The 22,937-nt window shown below is 44.3% G+C and overlaps 1 protein-coding gene across 2 annotated transcripts in view; it reads left to right on the plus strand.

Annotated features, from left to right (window-relative positions):
- Nucleotides 1-22,937, plus strand: part of PLXNA2 (plexin A2) — a 771,921-nt gene that overhangs the window by 484,814 nt on the left and 264,170 nt on the right. For both annotated transcript variants that reach the window (XM_060231255.1, XM_060231256.1), the window contains exons 6-9: nucleotides 11,498-11,621; nucleotides 12,464-12,617; nucleotides 17,503-17,599; nucleotides 22,255-22,369. In XM_060231255.1, coding sequence (XP_060087238.1) covers nucleotides 11,498-11,621; nucleotides 12,464-12,617; nucleotides 17,503-17,599; nucleotides 22,255-22,369 — 490 coding nt within the window. The remainder of the gene's footprint in view (nucleotides 1-11,497; nucleotides 11,622-12,463; nucleotides 12,618-17,502; nucleotides 17,600-22,254; nucleotides 22,370-22,937) is intronic.

The following is a 22,937-nucleotide window of genomic DNA, read 5'->3' on the forward strand; positions in this document are numbered from 1 at the left end:
GCTGCAACTTAGGCACAGGACCTCTATCTTCGCTGGATTCAACTTCAGTCTGCTCTGCCTGAGCCATTTCACTATGGCTTGCAATGCCAGGTCCAGATCTTCCAGGGTGTGCCTGTTGGGGTTTAAATATACGATTAGCAGAGTAACATGGAGAGAACCACGAATAACAGCCAGGCACACGGTTTAGCTTATTCCCAAGTAGTCAGCCGGCGACTACAAGCGATGGGAAGAAGTTCCTTCAGATCCAAATTCTTGGAGAATTGACCTGAGCACTTCTCTATGCCTCTCTCTTAGCTAATTATCGCCTTGGCTTTTTGCTCGCAGCTGTGAAGCTTTGTGCGGCCCATAACCTTTGTTGGGGTTAAGATATACGATTAGAAGAGTAACGTGGAGAGCACCATGAATAACAGCCAGGCACAGGGTTCAGCTTAAGAAACAAAGTAGTTTACTTTACTAATGAGGAAAAGGTATGACTGGGATTTCTAGAAAACAAAGAAGGATTCATTATCCTATCTAGCTTCTAGTCTACATCTTGACTCTCTCAAGTCCTAACTTCGACTGCATGGAGATCTAAGGGCTTAACACAAAGGGCAATAAAACTGACCAAATGGTTTCCCTCAGACCACCACCCAAATATATGGATTAGCCTATTAGGGCTCTCCCTCAATGGTCACTATGCATATTGACACCTAGCCTTGGCGGGAAGTACGTGCAAACATTCTCATTGGCTCTACCTACTCACTGGCTAAACATCAGCATGCATATACAAACACTTAAATTAACTCATGACAACAGGAAGTGAAATTGCATCAGAAACCCAACAGTGCCTCAGGGGGTAGTTCTCTCCGCAATGTTTTTTAACATCGACATGCACCCTCTTGCCCAGATTGTCCAAAGATATGGGCTGGGTTGCTACCAATATTCGGATGACACCCAGCTCTATCTATTGATAGAGGGCCATTGTTCAAACCGCTGTGAGAATTTTTCTGAACTCTAAGATTTGACAAACTTTCTAATATTTTCCCCCACAAAAATGGGGAAAATAAACAAAACATTCAAAGGCAGAATCCAGATTCTTTTGAAAGTGTGACCTACAATACATTTTTAAAAAGCACATGTGTAGAGAGGGACAGAAGAAGGCAAGACTGCCTGTCCTGGAGACTCCCCAGAGTTTGAAAAGGAGAATTGACTGGTGAATAACAAGTTGAGTAGCAATAATGTTCCACCCCCAATCTTGAATTTGGGTTTAGCCTAATATGGCTAGCAGATGCTCTAACCCTGGCTGCATTCAAAACTACAAAATATGCTCGCCCTTTCCCCCTTGCTCAAATGCATGTGCCTCTTGACCACTGGTGCCCTAGGTAATGGCCTAATATGCCTAGTAGATGCTCTAACCCTGGCTGCATTCAAAACTACCTCTAGGCACCAGTTTTATATAATTGTTAAAGAGAATAAAGAAGTTTTGCAATAGTAAATAAGAGGAACAATTAATGTTCACTATGCTAGAAATGTGCCCTGGATTACATATTTCATGTAAGTACGTTTAGGCTTAAAAAAGAAAGCTATAGGTTACATGCCACTCTAAACTGGAAGAAAATTCTGTCCTCTCCATCTTTCTCTGTACAGTGGTCATTGCGTTCAGAACATAAATGCAGATTCCTACTTTAAGTTTACTCTTCCAAGTCCTTTTAGTAAAGTTTAGCTCTTGAGGACTAGCATACCAAACCTGCCATGCTATATTTGGTCCCAAGTCTTCTAGCCCAATTTATTGCAGACCTCACTTGCACTGAGTGGCAGAAGCTGAACATCTTTGGTGGTTGGTTCATGCAGTGCTCCTTTTACTGCCTTTTTTCATAGCTCTCTCTAGATATGCTCAGTGACCTCATAACCTCTTATGATGAAGCAAAGTGGAAAGATCATGAGATGATTAGCCTTTTCTCTCCATTTCTCTTCATTTTTATAGAAGCTCAGTGTCTAAGCCCACTCTGGGGCTCTTCTCAAATGAAATGATTCTGGTGATGAGCCAGGTGTCCAACACATGCCAGCTGCAGGGCTCATAACTCAGCCTGTGATATGTAATGGCTTCTGTTCAAGGAGGAAGGTGGGGGCAGGAGGAGAGAGAGCCTGGGTAATTCAACCATGAAAATAAATCTTAACTCTCATGTCTGCAGTGTACAGAAAAGGAATGCAGGCTTCCAGCATTCAAAGACCCTTCACCTCCATGAGATTAATTAGCCTCAGTTTTTAATTAAAGACCAAATATTGTGAGGTTGTTGCCATTCTGAGTTATATAGTTCTTTTAAGTCCTAGGAGATGGTGCATTTAATCCTTAGAAAAATAAAAACATCACTGGCAGCTACAGAATCCAATGATGAGAATTCAACATCTTTAACATTCCTATATTCAAGTGCATAGTTTCCAAAGCCAGTGGAGTGGTTTCACTCACATTTTTGGGCTTCAACATATGTTTCTTCTATAAAAGTAAAGGTAATCCCTTGTGCAAACACCGGTCATTTCTGACTCTGGGGTGACATTGCTTTCACAAAGTGTTCATGGCAGACTTTTTTACGGGGTGGTTTGCCATTGCCTTCGCCAGTCATTTACACTTTACCCCCAGCAAGCTGGGTACTCATTTTACCAACCTTGGAAGGATGGAAGACTGAGTCAACCTTGAGCTGGCTACCTAAACTCGATATAAGTAACTGGTACCGATATACAAGTGAAAAATATGCAAAAATCACCAGTCAATAATACTCTCAGTGTGTGTACATGCATTTGATTTAGTGCAAATATAAGGCAAAATAATGACAAATAATAATACAAAGGAACTGTAAGGTATCTGTGCTCCCCCAGCTTCCTAAACCCAGCTTTCACTGGGATCGAATTCAGGTTGTGAACAGAACTTGGACTGCAGCTTACCACTATGCACCACAGGGCTCCATACAGATGTATCGTTCCAGTTTGGCATCCAAACTGGAGGTTTTTGGGGGGAAGGTGGAAGTGTCCAAATCACATTGTTTCTTGTCTACCTTCTAGGGTTTCCCCTGCTTTTCTACAACTTTCCCCAAATGAGATTTGATACAATCTTTTGAGAAAGATTATTTATTTATTTATTTTATTAGATTTCTATTCCGCCCATTCCCCGTAGGGCTCAGGGCAGAGTACAACATATGATAAAACAATAAAATACAATTAAAACATTTTATAAACAAACAACTCCACAGCACTCAGAAAATTTACCATAATCACGTATTGCCCAACCTGGCTGTCTCACATCATGATATCTCATAGAGATGGCAGATATTATTCCATTTTATAGCACAGGTGACAGTGCCAATAGGGGAGGCCAGCCAGATCAAGAATAGATGCCCGCAGCGTCAACTAAAAGCCTGGCAGAACAGCTCCATTTTACAGGCCCTAGGGAAGGCTAATAAGCCAGGTAGGACCCAGATCTCTGTAGGGAGCTGATTCCACCAGCTTGTGCCCAGGACTGAAAAAGCCTGGCCCTAGTTGAGGCACGGCGGGTGTCTCTTGGGCCAGGGATGGCCAACAGATGTTGGGAGGCCAAACGTAACAACCTCCCGGGCCTATATGGGAGGAGGTGGTCCCGCAGATATGTTGGTCCCAGGCTGCATAGGGCTTTAAGCGTTAAAACTAAAACCTTGAAGCGGATCTGGTACTCAATGGACAGCCAGTGCAGACTGCGGAGTGCTGGCCGAATGCCCACCCATAAAGGTGGTGCAGGCAGCAGGCAAGCCGCCGCATTCTGCACCCACTGCAGTTTCTGGATCAGTCTCAAGGGTAATCCAGCATAGAGCAAGTTACAGTAGTCTAGTTTGGAAGTGACCATTGCATGGATCACTGTAGCCAGGTCCTGGGGGGATAGGTATGGTGCTAGCTGCCTGATCTGCCGAAGATAACAAAAGGCAGACCTGGCAACCATTGTGATCTGGGCCTCCATGGAAAGGGAGGCATCCAAGGTCACCCCCAAGAGCCAGTTTGGTGTAGTTTGGTGTAGTGGTTAAGTGCACAGACTCTTATCTGGAAGAACCGGGTTTGATTCCCTACTCCTCCACTTGCACCTGCTGAGATGGCCTTGGGTCAGTCATAGCTTTCATAGAAGCTGTCCTTGAAAGGGCAGCTGCTGTAAAAGCACTCTTAGCCCCACCTACCTCAAAGGGTGTTTGTTGTGGGGGGGGGGGAGGTAGAGGAGATTGTGACCACTCTGAGACTCTGAGATTCAGAGTATAAGGCAGGATATAAATCCAAAATCTTCTTCACCTGTTGGGCTGGCACCAGTGTGGCACTGGCACTGTCCAAAGCTAGGAGCTGGATGCACATACCCACCTCACCCCGACTCAGGTACAGGTCCTCCATCTTAGCTGGATTCAGCTTCAGCTGGCTCTGTTGTAACCACCCAGCCACAGCTCCCAATGCTCGGACAGCTGGTCAGGGGCAGTGACTGGCCAGCCACTCATCAACAGATAGAGCTGGGTATCATCAGCATACTGGTGTCATCAGCATTCTGGTGGCAACCCAGCCCCAAACCTCGGGCAATCTGGGCAAGGGGGCACATATAGATGTTAAATAATATTGGCGAGAGAATGGCTCTCTGCGGCACTCTACATATAAGTGGATGCCGCAAGGAAGTCTGCTCACCAAGCACCACTCTTTGTCCCCGTCCCCAAAGAAAGGAGGAAAACCATTGTAAGGCCACCCTCCAAACTCTGGCGATAGCAAGGTGGTGGGTCATAAGGTTGTAATCAACTGTGTCAAATGCTGCTGACAAATCAAAAAGTATCAGCAGCACTGACCCGCCTTGATACAGATGCCGTCTTAGGTCATCTGTGAGAGCGACTAGGACAGTCTCCGTCCCATAGCCCGGGTGAAAGCCGGACTGGAATGGATCCAAGGCGGATGTCTCATCCAGGAAAACCTGTAACTGCTCTGCCACCACTTTCTCATCTACCTTACCCTGAAACGGTAGATTTGAAACTGGGTGGTAGTTGGCCAAGACCCCAGGGTCTAATGGTGTTTTTTTCAAAAGCGGACAAACCATTGCCTCGTTCAATTTCTTTGGGAAGGTCCCTGTTGAAAGGGACAAGTTGACAATATCACCCAGAGAGTCCCTGATACTATCCCGGCAGTTTTTTACCAGCCAGAATGGACAGGGATCCAGAGAGCAAGTGGTAGGCTTCACTGCAGCCAGGATCCGGTCCACATCCTCTGGCAAGAGCCCACTATAGCAGTCTAATATAGGACCAGAAGACGGCCAAGGAGCTTCCAGTTCAAGTACTGTATCAATCATGGTGGGTAGGTCCTGGCAGAGAGTCAAGATTTTATCTGCAAAATATGTCGCAAAGGCCTCAGAACCAATATCCAATTCTCTACCATTTTGATTGCCTGATGGCAAAACTGTTAATGACCAAATTACTCTAAATAGTTGGGCTGGGTGCAACTTCGCAGTCTCTAGCCCCTTCATAGACCTTCATAAACGATCTATAAGAGGTTCTTGACTCTTTGTCACAAAAGATTACAATCAAAGCATGTCATGCCCATAATGGTGCCATTCTCCTTGCTGCATCCCTCCCCAGACCACCCCCACTCATGTGTCATCAGAAGTCTTTTTTTTTTTTTTTTACAAAAAGGTAATTGCTATGTGGTCCCCCCCCCAGCATACTTGACTCAGAGCCCCTGACTATGAAGCAGCCTGGAAGCCCAACTAAATAAAAATAAGTTTTTTAAAAGCTTGAATCAGAAATGTATATATTCTTGCCCCCCACCTCACCCCATTTTCCATACAAAGGGCCAGAGACATTTACTACTGAATCCACTCATGAGATCAGGATCATAGATATAATAAAAGCCTTAAGGGTGGCTCGATCCTCAATTTTTATTGGAAGTTGTGGCTACCATAGGAGTGGCCTTGCACTCTGTCTGTCACCACTCCTCCGTCATTAGGTAGCCTTGCTGTGACCTGCCTACTGCTGGCCCTGTCAGGCCAGAACCCCATCAATCAGCCTCTGACTAAGATAGTTGTCTGCTGAGACGTTCTCCTGGAGCCTTACTGATTACTACTGCCTTTCCTCAGTCCATCTCCCCGCCCCAAAACAATGCTGCCACCATTTTGCCTCCTCCAACTGATGCTGCCCACCAAAGCTGCCCTCACTCAGTACACTTCCCCCACCCCTACTGTTTAGGAGGTGAGGTATTTATATTTATAAATATGCCAGAAAATCCTCCTTATGGGGCAGTATTCCACCTCTTCGTTTACAGCATAGTCTGCAGTTGAATCCAGTGTGAACTAATATCATGTGGCACACATACTTGCTTAAGTAACATTGAACATCATTTAATAACTATATATAGTACATGGAAGCAAACTCTGACGGAAAACAGTTAAATCTCTTCAACAGAAAAGGAATGTTCCATCACAATGGGGGGGGGGCAGTTCAGCAGAGCAGATAAACAGACTCTCTATACCCTATATCAGGGGTGGCCAACGGTAGCTCTCCAGATGTTTTTTTTTGCCTACAACTTCCATCAGCTTCAGCCAGCATGGCCAATGGCTGGGGCTGATGGGAGTTGTAGGCAAAAAACATCTGGAGAGCTACCGTTGGCCACCCTTGCTCTATATTCTGGGTGGCTGGGTGAGTGGGCGTCAACGTGGCAGATGCGGTTCAATGTGGCCAAGTGCAAAGTAATGCACATTGGGGCCAAGAATCCCAGCTACAAATACAAGTTGATGGGGTGTGAACTGGCAGAGACTGACCAAGAGAGAGATCTTGGGGTCGTGGTAGATAATTCACTGAAAATGTCAAGGCAGTGTGCGTTTGCAATAAAAAAGGCCAACGCCATGCTGAGAATTATTAGGAAGGGAATTGAAAACAAATCAGCCAGTATCATAATGCCACTGTATAAATCGATGGTGCGGTCTCATTTGGAGTACTGTGTGCAGTTCTGGTCGCCGCACCTCAAAAAGGATATTATAGCATTGGAGAAAGTTCAGAAAAGGGCAACTAGAATGATTAAAGGGCTGGAACACCTTCCTTATGAAGAAAGGTTGAAACGCTTAGGGCTCTTTAGCTTGGAGAAACGTCGACTGAGGGGTGACATGATAGAGGTTTACAAGATAATGCATGGGATGGAGAAAATAGAGAAAGAAGTACTTTTCTCCCTTTCTCACAATACGAGAACTCGTGGGCATTCGATGAAATTGCTGAGCAGACAGGTTAAAATGGATAAAAGGAAGTACTTCTTCACCCAAAGGGTGATTAACATGTGGAATTCACTGCCACAGGAGGTGGTGGCGGCCACAAGCATGGCCACCTTCAAGAGGGGGTTAGATAAAAATATGGAGCAGAGGTCCATCAGTGGCTATTAGCCACAGTGTGTATGTGTGTGTGTGTGTGTGTGTGTGTGTGTGTGTATATATATATATATATATATATATATATATATTTGGCCGCTGTGTGACACAGAATGTTGGACTGGATGGGCCATTGGCCTGATCTAACATGGCTTCTCTTATGTTCTTATGTTCTTATTCTCTATACTCAAGCCCCCTTTTCACCTGCAAATAGTCTTCACTCTTTCTATTCAAATTAGGCTACAGTAGGCTTCTTGCTTTAAGTGGCAGAAAGCCATTTGAAGGCTCCCTTTCACTCCCCCCCTCACAAGTGGGAGGGGGTGAAAGGCAGGCTTCTAATGGCTGCCTGCCCACTTGCCTGTCTCCCTGTCTTCCTTCCTTCCTTCCCCTTTATTTTATTTTTTTCTCCCAAATTTTAACATAACTCTCACTTCATTCTTTCTCTGTCTTTGTCTTTTTCTTTCATTCTGTCTATCTTCCTTCTCCTTTTTACTTCTCTCACAGGCCTCATTTTGGGCAGGAGCTCACAGGAGTGGAGTTCCAGAACCTCTCTTTTTCTTAAACCCCCTCACAAAAAAAAAAAACAACTTGCTGGGCTCCATTGTTCAAAGCCCCTGTGAGAATTTTGCTAAACTCTAAGATTTGACAAACTTTCTAATATTCCCCCCCACAAAAAATGGGGAAATAACTAAAACATATAAAGCAGACAGATGGAAATCTTCATCATGCCTTTGTGGCCATGTAGGAGAAGGTAATTTTGAAAGTGTGATGGAAGTAAGATGACAATTATAATTCAAGAAGCGTGTTAAAGTAGATGCTGAGATGATATAATTTAGTACACCTTCTGGAGATGTCAGGGATGTGTGGCATATGCAAAGTGTTATGCAAATGAGTTGTGCTAATGAGCTCTGGCACCGCTTCTTCTACAAAATGACCCCTGCTCTCACTCCTTCCCCCCTCATTTTTCTACCTCCCTTCTGTTCTTTCTCTCATTCTTTCTCGGTATCTTTGTATTTCTGTCTTTTTATTTCATTCTGGCTGTGATCACACACACTAAATAATGCACTTTCAGTTAGAGTAACCAGGTCCAATTTAAGAAATATCTGGAGACTTTGGAGGTGGAGCCAGGAGGCATCAGGGGTGGGGCCAGGAGCAAAGGTGTGGCAACAAACATAACTGAACTGCATAGGAAGTTCTGGCCATCACATTTAAAGACCTTCCCTCCATTGGAAATAATGAAAGATAGGGGCACCTTTTGGCGGGCTCAGAGAATTGGACCCCCTGGTTGAATCTTTTTGAAACTTGGACACTTTTTGGGGGAGAGGCACCAGATGCTATGCTGCAAATATGGTTCCTCTACCTCAAAAAACAACTCCCCTAGAGCTCCAGATACCCACAGATCAATTCTCCATTATACCGTATGGGAATTGGTCTCCATAGGGAATAATGGAGTAACCAGCAGACATTTCCTTCCCCCCCACACTTTCTGATGACCCCAAAGTGGGGGGAGGACCTCCGAACTGGGGGATCCCCTGCCCCCACCTGGGGATTGGCAACCCTACTTTCAATCCACTTCCAGTGAACTTTCTAACTAGATTTTACTGTGTGAACTGGCAAAATCCAGATGGAAAGTGCTTTGAAACTGGATTGAAACTGCATTATTTAATGTCCTCTTGCCATGTCCTGTAAGCTGCCCTGAGCCTGCCTCGGCGGGGAGGGCGGGGTATAAATAAAATTTATTATTATTATTAATGTGTATAATTACAGCCTCTGTCTACCTTCCTTCCATTTCTCTTTGGCTGCTTCTACACTTGGCAGAAAGTGTCTGTGTGTATTTCAAAGTAATCGTTTACATTGCGTATCGCTGTCACTTATATGAAATATGAAACTGCCTGGGACCTTCTGCTTACCAAGCAGATGCTCTACCACTGAGCCACTTCTGTCTTGCTTTGCAATTTCTTAAATCTTCTACATTTATTTTTTTGAATAGGCAACGAAAATGCTTTCATCCTGGAGTTGCCCTGCAGTTCTCAGGAATACTTTTGAACAGGAGCTTTCCTGAACATGTGGATCTAAGTTTGTAATTGTAGAACTTTCCCTCCAAGTTTTAAAACTCCTCCCCAAAGCTCCAACCATCATTCACTTGTCAGAGCACTGATTCAGGAAGTCACTAGGTGTGCTGCTCAGAAGTATGTTGACATGTGCTCACAAAGAAAGCCCAGCTCAGAGGAGAGTGCGCCCTGCCAGGGCTGGCTTGCCCACTAGGCAAACTAGGCAATTGCCTAGGGCACTGGGAGGCAGGGGGCAGCAAATTGGGCTCCCCCCCAGTGCCCCAGGCAAGCGCTTAGTTTGCCTTCCTCTCCCCCACCTCCACTCTGCTGCCACTGTGGCCACCCTCACTAGCCCCCTTTGGACCACCAACCCCCCCCCCCCCCCCGGCCTGCCGCCGGCACCCTCCGGCCCGCTGCCAAGCTCTGCTTGCTCTCCCCCCCTCCCGCCCCGCTCACCAGGAGTAAAACTAAGGCCTGCCAGCTCCTCGCAGCCCGCACCTGCGCATTTTGTTAAGAGTCTCTTAACAAAACACATAGGCACAAGCTGTGAGGAGCCAGCAGATCTTAGTTTTACTCACAGCGAACAGGGCGGGAGGGGCAGCAAGCAAGCAGCATCAGTGGGCCGGAGGGGGCTAGCAGCAGCCGTGGCAGTGACAAGGGGGAAGAAGGCAAACGGGAAAGGAAGGAGAGGGAAGGGAAGGAAGGGGGAGGCGGGGACACCGGGGGCACCTCGGCGGAGCACTGGGGGGCGGTGGGGGCACCAGGTACCCACGGGTCAGCGCTGCACCCTGTCCAGCTGCTGTTGCTTTCAAAGTGAAGGCAGCCAGGCGGGGCATCAGTGCAGCTTCTCTGAGCCGGGTTTTCCTTGCAAGGGAGGCCCAACTCAGAGGAGAACGCACTCCACCTGGCTGCTCTTGCCTTCAAGGTGAACACAGCCAGGTGGGGCATCAGTGCGGCTTCTCTGAGCATGACTCAGAGAATGCTTTCACAGTGCACTCTCAGAGGTGCTCTGTGCCTCTGAGAGTGCACTGCACAGCCCTGGCTCAGCTGGAGCCTGCCCACCCCTCCTTCCACACTGCTGCGCCTGCTCTCCCCATGGGTGGGAGTGTGGCAGCAGGGCAGGCGCAGTTTGGGGGGCACAGGACAGGCCCTGGCCTGGGGTGCCCAACGCCCTAACACTGGGCCTGTCAGGGTCCCGGGCAGGCAAAAGAGTTGGTGGCAAAGAAGGCAGCCTCCAAGTGGCTCAGTAGATCTGGAGCAAAGCTGAATGGAGAAATGGCCTTTTACTCTTTTCTCTCCAACTTTCCCCTACCATTCTCTCTCTTTCTCTCTTCCATTCTGTTTGTCTGTCTTCCTTCCTTCCTGCTACCCACACATTCATCACCGCTCTCTCAAATATTTTTTTCTAGGACCCGTCGCATTTCTTCCTACAACAGGCTTCACTGCTAGTGTTAATATAAAAGCCAAATTCTGATATAACTCTGAAGTATATCTCTTCCCTGTTATTCTGAAAACAATTTTTCTTTATTAAAATCTGATAGGGTCAATGGGAGCCCAATAAAAGTGTTTCATTGGCCAAATACCCCACAGTCCACAGGTTGGTTCTCTCTGTTCCACAAAGTTATCTGGTTTCAGCTGATTCTGTCCTCTGATACAGCATTCTTGGGTTCCAGTTAGCTTGAGGCTTCTTTCTCTTAAATGACAACACTTTCTCTTGTCACTTGAAAGACTTAAGTAAGATGTGATCAATCTGTCTAAAATCAGGTATAAATCTGAAGTAAATGATTAACTACAGAAATCATTACAATTAGATGCTGCTGCGCAGTACCACATAGCAACTGTTCACACGTACCACACACATGCTGTCCAGCATGTCCTTAAATTACTTATTGTTGAAGGAGTGGTAATGCTTGGCAGATAATAAATTGTGCGACATCATTTTTTCTAGTAAACTTGTTTGTCATATGACACTAGTTAAGAGACTAATGAAAAATGCAAACAACTTTTTTTTTGGGGGGGGGGGGATGTGGAACTCTACTTGCTTTACATTTATGCTATTCTGTGCTTTTGGTATCAGGTGTTCCCGGAAAGACAAGTGTGAGAGAGCAATTGAACCATACCGATTTGCAGCCAGCATCAACCAGTGTATGAGTATCATTGTGCAGCCCAGCAGTATCCCAGTTTCTGAGCACAGCCTTCCAGTAAGTAGCAATTGTGGAAAATGGCTTGCTTAATTGATGTTTCCTATGCTTGCTTTGTGAGGTTTTCAGTCATTCTGTGTTAATTTCAGGTATGGATTCCGTATACTGAGGTGGCCAGATGCAGAGCTTGATGTGGATTAGCTTTTTGCACATCACTGTGAATGTAGTTTTTTGAGCACTCACAGTGGTGTGTAGAAATCCATGCTGTGATTTGCGTGGGGCAGAACTATCACTGTCACCACAGCACATGGCATCAGGGGTTGGGAGTCAATAAAAATTGACTTTTGTGTACTGTAATTTGAGATTTGTGAGGCTCGGCCCTAAGGAGTCATCCTTTACTGACCAACCTCTGGGTTTTAAGAGTATTAATGGAAAAATGTAATATATTTTCAAATGCCATGTGGAAGAAAGCCTCCTTGGTTGGAAGCCAGGCTATTTGTAGCAGCATTAAAAGCTTTTGGAATGTCTAACTGGGAGAGAATTGTCAATTGTACTTTTGTGCACTTGTATCATCACATATCAGGTCAGCTGGGTGACTGCAGCTGTCATACAATGACGTGCAAAGCTACTGAAGAGCAGCTGGCCTCTTGACTACTGCTTCACTGCTTGAAGAGAGGAAAAAGAAGGGAATAATGTTTCATGGTTGTGCCAGTTTCTTTTTCCTTCCTTTCTTTCTTTTAATAATTTGTATCCCACTTTCTCCACTGGAAAAGCTCAAGTCAGCTTACATACAATTCAGAACAATATAAGCAATGTTAACAGTCAGCCTAACACCATGTGTGGCGTTAGGTCTCTGAAAACTGTTTCAAATATTGTGATTGTCTCTTTCCTTTTCTCTCTAGCTCAGTTTGCTAGTGAGTGATGCACCTGACCTGTCAACGGGTATCACCTGCGTATTTGGAAACCTCACAGAAGTGGAAGGTCAAGTTTTGGGCAACCAGATTGTATGCATCTCACCAGTATCTAAGGATGTCCCTGCCATACCTGTGGACCAGGGTGAGCTGGCTGATTCATTGAGATAAACAGGGGCAAACAAACTGCAGTACAGATATCACAAATGGCAAGACTTAGGGAATTTGCTTGGAATAGAAACTGGAGAGTTGGTGGGCCAAGTATTAGAGTTAGGCTCCTCTGTTGCTTACCTCCCCAGTGATGCCTTCTCCTGAGGCAAATCTGCCCCAGTCAGGGCTTTTTTGAGCACAAATGCACAGGAATGCAGTTCCAGCTAGCTTGGTATCAGGGGGTTTGGCCTAATATGCGGATCAGTTCCTGCTGACTTTTTCTACAAAAAAAGCCCTGTGTGAAATAATGGTGATGTAAGGTGGTATGGCCTAATATGCAAATGAGTTCCTGCTGGGCTTTTTCTACAAAAAAAGCCCTTGCCCCAATGTACATTTACCATGGTGGTATGCACTAGAAAGGCATCCCATCATTGATTATCTTGTGACACACTTGCCAAAAATAATGGCCATTATTAGGATATAGCAGGCTTGTTCATTTGCGTTCTGTGTGAACCAGCACTGCAGGGGAGGGACTACTAAGTCTTACATTACATAAAGGATGACAGAGAATCCTGTGGCACCTTAAAGATGTCCATTGTGGCAAAAGCTGTAGTGGGAGGGGAAAAATGAAATACCAGATAGTCTGTGGCATTTCAGTACTGAGCACAGGGATATACAAGAAAAGTTCAGAAAGAAATATTCACAAAAGAACTCCCTGGAATACTGTGTTTCTATCAAAGTAATTTGAATTGTACACCCAGGACGTTTTTCCTGGGGGAACATGGTGGAACGGAGTTCTGGAACCTCTTAGTGGAAATAGAATTCTCCAAAAATGTTTCAAAAGTTCATGAGGGGCACCCAATATGTTTCTTCTTCATTTTCCTCTTGAGAGTTCTGACACCTCTTTTTCCAGAAAAAAAAAGCCCTGTGAACACCCATACTAGGAAATATACCCATGAGCCTAATTAAACATTAAAAAAATAGAATTGAATTTACTGATAAATTTTAGTTTGGTCTCTTTTATTTGTTATTGATTTATTGAACTATGTGGTCAGTAGAAGAGTGCCTTGGAAGACTGCAATGTCCTCCTACTAGTTTCTGAGTGCTGCCACTTTAGATATTAGTCTTATGTCCATTCATTCTCTTGCACAGAGGTGGATTTATAAACAGCTAAAAACCCAATGCTAACGGGTGAAGGTATATGCTATAATAGAAAATGTGTGGGAAAATGAGCCCCTTGTGATATGGTTTATATCACTATGCTCTGTAAGAATGTTGTGGCAATAGTATAGGCATCAGGGTATGTTGAAGGGTCTGGTTCCAGGGCTTCTGTCTTTGTTAGGTGACCCATCATTACAAGTAAGAAGCTGATTTAGATTGGACTGCAGTCTGCAAGTGAGGACAGGCCAACCTCCTGGACTCAGGGAGAAAGAACTGTTCAAGACAGACTGTAGATGCTTGATGTCTGTTGAGCACTTTGGATTGGGACATGTCACATCAAGGAGTGTTCTGTTACTTTTTTCTGCTGAGTTTGATATGTAGTAGGTGCTGCCTGGATCTGTCAGTGTGGTCTTCAGTCTTTCTTCATTAGGTTGTTAGAACAGTTTTAAGAATGACTGATATGGGAGATGTGAGTCCTTGTCCTAGGACCTAGAACAAATATCAGTGGTAGTGTAAGTGCAGACTGGATATCAATGAGCAGAGCTCTAGTGCCAAACAGCTGGTGAGAAAGGGACAGTATCTGCAAACATGGCTCCCTCAGTTTTGCTGGCCGTGGGAGTAAGCTGTTTCTATCAAAACTTGTGCACCCCACACATTTTAACAGTCAAACTTCAAGCCATCTGCTTTCTGGGCTTATGCATTATTAGGGGTCTTATGCTTTTGTTCCTTGAGGCGGACCAGGAAGGAGGCAACGTGGGTGTTACTCACGCTCTGAGGTCTGACTCAGTCACCATGAGTGGGTGGAAGAGGTTTCTGTTTTTCAGGCTGTTGCTTTGAGAATGTCACTGCTGTCAAGTTCTTTCTTGCACACATGCTTATGTTCATCGTTACTAAAAGCTAATTGTTTTAAACTTATTTTCTTATTGGCTGGTTTCCAAGCATTCCTACTTGGGTACTGACAGTGCAGACTTTAATACTAACTTCAGAGCAAGTTGGTGTTTGTTCAAATGAATTCATTTCCTTAACTGCAAAGCAACTGTTATTAGTATTTTTTCATTATGTTAGCATCACATCTCCATAGCTTAGAGGTGGAATAAATAAAAAGGCATCACCTGTCAATCTCAGGTCCAGTTTTCACATGTATGAGTGGGTAGAATGGACTGTACCACTTTGGAGTGCAATGCTTCACTATATTAGCCAGTGTGGAGTAGTGGTCAGAGTGCCAGGCTAGGATCTGGAAGAACTGGATCCGAATCCCCCCTCTGCTATGTAAGTTTGCTAGGTAACCTCAGTCCAGTCACTCTCCCTCAGCCTAACCTGTCCCACAGAATTTGCTGTTAACATAAAATGGCAAAGGGAGAATGATGTAAGCAGCTTTGGGTCCCAATTGGGGAGAAAAGGAAAATACAGATGGAAAGAAATGCTATTTTAAAAACAAAGATAAGGATTCATCTCTGTTTCATGGAATTTTCAATGCAAAGTATAGGCAGAATTTTAGGGCATCTTTTTTTCCAGCTCAGGGCTTTGATACCTTACTTCCACTTAATTCTCCTGCATGTATCAACCTGGCCTTGTGTCTCAGTACTTCTATTATTCTGGATATGTGACAGCCTTGCAGTATGAAAAAGGACTGCATGCTGTGGTTTCCACCTGTGTCTGCTCTGGTAAGACCTCACCTGGAGTATTGTGTTCAGGTTTGGGCACCACATTTTAAGAAGGATATAGACAAGCTGGAATGGGTCCAGAGGAGGGCGACAAAGATGATGAGGGGTCTGGAGATCAAGTCCTATGAGGAAAGGATGAAGGAGCTGGGGATGTTTAGCCTGGAGAGGAGGCAGCTGAGAGGTGATATGATCACCATGTTCAAGTACTTGAAGGGCTGTCATATAGAGGATGGTGTGGAATTGTTTTCTGTGGCCCCAGAAGGTAGGACCAGAACCAATGGGTTGAAATTAAATCAAAAGAGTTTCCGGCTCAACGTTAGGAAGAACTTCCTGACCTTTAGAGCAATTCCTTAGTGGAACAGGCTTCCTCGGGAGGTAGTGGACTCTCCTTCCTTGGAGGTATTTAAACAGAGGCTAGATGGCCATCTGACAGCAGTGAAGATCCTGTGAATTTAGGGGGAGGTGTTTGTGAGTTTCCTGCATTGCACAGGGGGTTGGACTAGATGACCCTGAAGGTCCCTTCAAACTCTATGATTCTATATGTCAGCATCAGCTGTCAAAAAGCTGGGTTAATGTTGGCTTCAATGAGGGCTCATCCTAGGGTTGCCAAGTCCCCTGCGGCCTCCAGTGGGGAACTGTTTTTGCACACAAAACATGCGGATGGCACAATGACATCATCTGGAAGTGATGTAATTGCACCGGCAACACTGCACGCTGGCCGCTCTAGGCATTTCTGGGAAAACTCTTATGTTTTTCCTGGATGCTCTAGCAATTTGGGAGGGGAAAATTCTATGGTACCTATTGTATCATAGAGTTTTTCCTCCCTAATTGCTAGTGTGTCCAGGAAAAACATAGAATTTTCCCAGAGACACCTAGAGCAGCCAGCACGTGGCATTGCCGGCACGATGACATCACTTCTGGGTGATGTCATTGTGCTGCCGACATCAGGGGATGTCCCCCCCCACACACATTGGGCCGGTGGGTTGGGAACCTCCAGGGCGGGAGAACCTCCGCTCAGCCCAGGGACGTGGCAGCCCTAGCTCCTCCTGCATGGTCTAGTGCAGGGTTGTCGAACTCATTTGTTATGAGGGTCATATCTGACATAAATGAGACCTTGTCAGCTCAGGCCATGTGTGCCATAAAATGTAATGCCAGGTAGCAGAGATATAAACTTTATAAAGAACACGGACAAACACAAAGATTTTTTTTTAAAAAAAACTTAAAATAAAACATGCTTAAGTCATTAGCACTTGTTGATCTTAATGGTGCTTTCTTTGTATCTCTCTCTTGCAATCCATGGAACTGGGCAAAGGAAGCTCTGGCTCTTTCTTTCCTTCCCCAGGGAACCAGGAGGGGGAGGATCCTCAGCCAACAGAAGGAAGAGAGGTTTGGCTCAGTAGCTGTACTGTGCGATTGAGCAAGCCTGGCAAAGCAAGCTGTGATGCAGAAAGAAGCAAGAGAACAGCCAGTTGCTTGGGGGCCTGATAAGAACCCTCCAGAGGCCTGATTCGGGCCCCGGGCTGCATGTTTGACACCCCTGGTCTAGTGTTTTTCATGCTTTTCTGGCAATTTGAGAAACAGTAGCATTTGTGTGTCTTCTATACTATAACAGTGCCATCCTAAGTCAAGTTACACTCTTCAAAGGGCTTAGAAAGTTGTTACTATGCTTAATGTGGCATTGTGAGAATACTAAATCTTAGAACTTATGACAGGGTGCAGGAAAAGACATACAAGGCCCAGTTCACTTAAGGCTAAGTTACAGATGAGATGGGATCTCAGCGGCCCACTTAACAAAAATAGGTCACCAGATACTTTCCCAATATATGGCTACTCATCTGGCATCACATGTATGAAAGGTATTTGATGTATCCAACTTTGAAAGAACAGGTTGCAACAACCTCAATAGACAAGATAGGTGAAAAAGCAATTGAAAGGGAAGCAATAACTCCAGATTGAAAAGAACCTGGCAGATAAAGAATCTAAATATGAGCAAATGAAACTATCCCATTTGATTTTCTTTCTTTTAATTGTCCTTTCCTCTCTTTTTTTCTCCAGACTGGTTTGGAATAGAGCTGCTGCTGAAATCCAAAGAGACAGGCAAGATGTTTGTCAGCACTGAGTTCAAATTCTACAACTGCAGTGCCCACCAATTGTAAGACTCTACTTCTGTTCTTCCTACTCACCAGTACATGGAGATTCTAACAATATGAGTAAACGTTATTCAGTGCAGGAGACTTCTCAGTGCCAACTAATAGCCCTGAAAACCAAAAGAACATGGTTAAGTAGTGGTGAATTGTAGCAACCAGTGTTGGGAAAAGCTATTTCCCAAAATAGTTAGGAAACACCTTTTTGTTACATCTGTATATATTGAGCACAGCTCGATAATTTTGCCACTAAAGCATAATATAGAGATTATTGGATGCCAAAGATGAGCCCATGAAATATCAGGGTAGTGCTGTGATATTAATCATTCTATGCTGCCTCAAGCATTGCTTTGGGGAGTCTAAATAAATAAAGAAAACCACCATGTTCTGAGATAGTGTGCTCGTATAGTCGTTTGCTTGCCTCATTCTTAATCACTCATGTGCTGATAGATTAAGTGTTAGCATCAGGATCTTGGCTTTGATGGTCTTAAAGCCAAGTCTTGGATTTTCTTAAGTAAACTTTAATGTTCAAGAGAGTTCAGGTGCCTGGCTTAGTGTTTCAAAAAGACAAGAGCACTTTCTCAAAGGAAGAGCTATCCACTGACTGTGGCCCAAAGAGGCCTTGTATAATTTATGTGTCTTAAAGTGGGGAAGTAGAAAATAGGAGAAAGCACTCTGTAGTTAAGTTCACATGTGCTGCTTGAAGCACTTTTCAACTCTTCTGCTGAAAAAAGTAGGACTTGGAATCAAGGTAGTATAAACAGAGCTGTGCTAGAAAAATGGTGACTTTCCAGTATCCTGCTGCAGTAATCTGTCCCCTCCTCCCAATTGTTCCTCCATTGTTCAATGAACCCCCAGAAACAACATGAAGTCAAAACAAAGCCAATAGTGGGAGGGAGGAGGGAGTTAGCAAAATTACACCCTCCCCCTTTCCATGAGTAGAAAGGCAGGATCCAAGCCCAAGGTTCTAAGTTCTAAATATGTAGTTATCAGGATTCTCTCATACAAAACAGAAACACAACTGAAAATCCACTTGTGGTTGGCTTTTAAATTGATTAATAACTATGTCAGAAGGTTGACAGACAATCACATTGCAGCCTTGCTGTACTTTCTACACATTTAATTCCAGTCTAAATAAAAGGAAGCCTTCAGGAGGCTATTCCCAGCTAAAACAGAGTAGAAAATAGCATTGGGGTCCTGCATAATGAGGTGCTCAGACTAGACCATGGGCATAGCTCTCTGAAAGGGAGAGCCATTTCTAGCCTAGAACTGAGAACAAAGAGCAGGTGACATTCAGATGCCTGCTAACAGAAATGGAGAGGGAACATGAGTAATTATGCTTCCCCTCATGCTTCTTCATATTGCTACCCTCTGAGATTTGCTTTATAAGCTTCCTTTACTATTAAGGTAATTACAAAAATATCAAAAAGAAGATACAATTTAGGATATGGTTAATATGTGTTTTAGTCTAGTAAGAGAGAGAAGACGAACCCTCTTCAGTTTGGCATTGGAGTATTTTCTGTTAATAAGAGTGTGAGATTCCTTGGGTGCATCATTTTAGATAACAAATTTTAATATTGTTTTCTCAGTGATGCCAAAGATGGTACTTTAACACAGTTGCCCATACCTGCCTTAAAAATCTCTGACCATCTGTTGTACTACCATTGGCTGCTGGGAGTGTGAGAAAAAGAAGGTTTTGTGCTATTAAACTAGTAAATTAGTATGAGGGTTGAACTCTTAGATCATAAGGATGCTGTTGGCTTTTGCAAATATAAAATCCTCCCCCTTTTTTTTTCTTCAAAGCTTTTTTATTATTAGAAGTAGAAGAAAAGACTCTTCCACACTAGAAGCAGAAATGCCCATGATTCAAATGCTGTTTAGAGTTTTGTTCCTTTGGGAACTGCTGCTCTGAGAATATCCCAAGGCAAAAAACAGCGAAAAACACCACCTAAGTGACAGGAGAAGAAAAATGCATGCATAGCAGAGGCCAACCAAAGCCCTGGGCAAAATCTGGAGCAATTGTACAGCAGAATCATAGTAGTTTTTGCTTGAGCTCCAGCTGACCCACTAGATGGCATTAAACTATTATTGCTGCTGTCATATATGAGCTGCAGATGCAGACAGTAATTTTCAAGATGCCAGGTAAAGCTATACATTGTCCATCTGATGCCCTGTGAAGCTTGAAACCTTTCAGAGAAAAAGGAGACAATTACAAAGCCCAGTCACCAGTGGATCTTCTGTGGAATGGATCCCTCTCCCTTGGGACAGAACTTTTTTCCTGCAAATAGTTAATTGTATTCTTTTGGCTCATTAGCCAGGAAAACAGAGTTTCAGAGCTATCTCACTCACAGTCACAGGGGGAAATCTATCAATCAACAAATTAACTCCTTGTTTATATTGACTAGTTTTGATGTTTCAATTTGCTATCTTCTTTACTTAAGTGAAGGACAGGTTATAAATATTCAGGCCAAAAGGCATATATCACCAAAATAATATTTTTGCATGACTTTTTTGTTTAGATATAAAGGAAGGGGTATATGAAATTGTGGTGATCATGTGAAGCCCTGTCCCCATAAAACGGATAATCATGGTTAATCATGGGCTAAGGGTTTAGTTGGTTGGGAGTCAGCGAGTCCCTAAGAGATTCTCTTGAAAAGGACGGAAAGGAAAGGTCCCCTGTGCAAGCACCAGTCGTTCCGACTCTGGGATGACATTGCTTTCACAACGTTTTCATGGCAGACTTTTTTTTTATGGAGTGGTTTGCCATTGCCTCCCCCAGTCATCTATACTTTCCCCCCAGCAAGCTGGGTACTCGTTTTACCGACCTCGGAAGGATGGAAGGCTGAGTCAACCTCGAGCTGACTACCTGAAAACCCAGCTTCCGCCAGGGATTGAACTCAAGTCGTGAGAAGAGCTTAGGACTGCAGTACTGCAGCTTTAACACTGCGCCACAGGGCTCTTAAGAGATTCTCTTACCAAATACTTTTTTAAAAAAAGGTAAAGGTAGTCCCCTGTGCAAGCACCAGTCCTTTCCAACTCTGGGGTGACATTGCTTTCACAACGTTTTCACGGCAGACTTTTTATCGGGTGGTTTGCCATTGCCTTCCCCAGTCATCTACACTTTCCCCCCAGCAAGCTAGGTACTCATTTTACAGACTTCAGAAGGATGGAAGGCTGAGTCAACCTGAGCCAGCTACCTGAAACCAGCTTCTGCCGGGATCGAACTCAGGTCGTGAGTGTGATCCCGGCGGAAGCTGGTTTTAGGTAGCTGGCTCAGACTTCCATCCTTCTGAGGTCGGTAAACATACCGGTAAACCATGAGAAGTTAATTTGAATAAACTCACCAAGTAGCACCTGAAAGGTACTGGCCAATATTCTCCTCCAGATCTGCACTGTGCCCACATGTTTATAGCAAGGCAAGTGAGGGGTATAGAAAAAGTATATCATAACTAAAATAAACATTGTGTTATTATTACTTTTGTTATCTTTGTATTTATCTCTTTGCCACAATACCTACTATGAAGGTATAGGGAATGCAATTTTATATTCTTGCCTCAGGTGCAAAATTATCTAGTTATGGTTCCGGTTAGGGCCTAACAGTGAAATCAAATTACAAGTCCAATTGTTAGTTCCTTCTTTAAAGCTGCAATACAAAGTAGGCAAAAATGACCCACTCACAAGGCTAGTCAGTAAGTGTAACTTCAAAAAAAAATATTTTTTGGTCCTTGCCAGTCCTCACCAACACATACGGAGCATATGCTCACTTAAACAGCAAACATACTAAAATTGGAATTGGAACATACTATGGCTACACATTTTGAGGAGATGGTCAACTTTATGTAAGTGTACTTTCTCTTTCCACTAGCTAAGCCACATGTCAGCCTGAGTTGACTGGACAGAAAAAATAGCAGACAATGAATGTCATAATTGGAGATTGCCAAACCCCAACTTACTATTCTTTTAATTTGCTAAAACAATTTTCACTATTTTGCATACTAGTGCACTGCCCACTCTCCATATATGTAGGACTGCTAATTCCATCCCATACTGTTGTCAGTTTGGTGTAGTGGTTAAGTGCGTGGACTCTTATCTGGGAGAACTGGGTTTGATTCCCCATTCCTCCACTTGCACCTGCTGGAATGGCTTTGGGTTAACCATAGCTCTAGCAGGAGTTGTCCTTGAAAGGGCAGCTGCTGTGAGAGCCCTCTCAGGCCCACCCACCTCACAAGGTGTCTATTGTGGGGGGAGAAGATATGGGAGATTGTAAGCCGCTCTGAGTCTCTGATTCAGAGAGAAGGACAGGGTATAAATCTGCAATTCTTCTTTCTTCTTCTTCTCATGAAGTGTGTTTTTATCACACAAAAGCTTACATTGTAAATAAAACTTTGTTGGTCTTAAAGGTGCTTTTGTTGTTCAGTCACACAGTCATCCGACTCTTTGTGAACCCGTGGACCAAGTCAAGCCAGGCCCTCCTGTCTTCCACCATCCTCCGAAGTCTGCTCAAATTTGTGTTTGTTACATCAGCAATGCTGTCTAGCCATCTCATCTTTTGCAGTCCCCTTCTTCTTTTGCCTTCCATTGCTTCAAATCAACATGGCTGCCCACCTGGATCTACACACACACACAAATACTGTAACTCAGTCTTTTCTTCCTTTCTTAACAGGTGCCTTTCTTGTGTGAACAGTGCTTTTCGTTGCCACTGGTGTAAATATCGGAACCTCTGTACCCATGATCCCACAACGTGCTCATTTCAAGAGGGGCGGATCAATGTTTCTGAGGTATGGACACTGGATAATGGGTTAGGCAGTACCTTTTATAGTGCAACAGTTCCCAGGTGTTATTCTCATGAGACTTTATAATTTAAAACACAAGAAAGAAGCCTTCCCAAAGTGCAGAGCAAAGGTAAGTAGTTTGTCTCTTTGTTCTTATTTCTTTATCAGGAGCTGCTGGGGTTACAAGTAAATGGAGGTCCAACCAAACCTTCAGAGGTGCACAGCATGCAGAGCCAGTTTGGTGTAGTGGTTAAGTGTGCGGACTCTTATCTGGGTGAACCAGGTTTGATTTCCCACTCCTCCACTTGCATCTGCTGGTATGGCCTTGGGTCAGCCATAGCTCTGGCAGAGGTTGTCCTTGAAAGGGCAGCTGCTGTGAGAGTCCTCTCAGCCCCACCCACCTCACAGGGTGTCTGTTGGGGATGGAGATAAAAGAGATTGTGAGCAGCTCTGAGACTCTTGAGTGGAGGGCGGAATATAAATCCAATGTCGTCTTCTTCTTTTTCTTCTTTCAAGCCAAAGACAGGAGATATATTTAGAACAGAAAGCCTGTTAATATTTCAACATGTTGAGA

This window comes from Heteronotia binoei, chromosome 2 (assembly GCF_032191835.1).
Source record: "Heteronotia binoei isolate CCM8104 ecotype False Entrance Well chromosome 2, APGP_CSIRO_Hbin_v1, whole genome shotgun sequence".
Classification (NCBI taxonomy): Eukaryota; Metazoa; Chordata; class Lepidosauria; order Squamata; family Gekkonidae; genus Heteronotia; species Heteronotia binoei.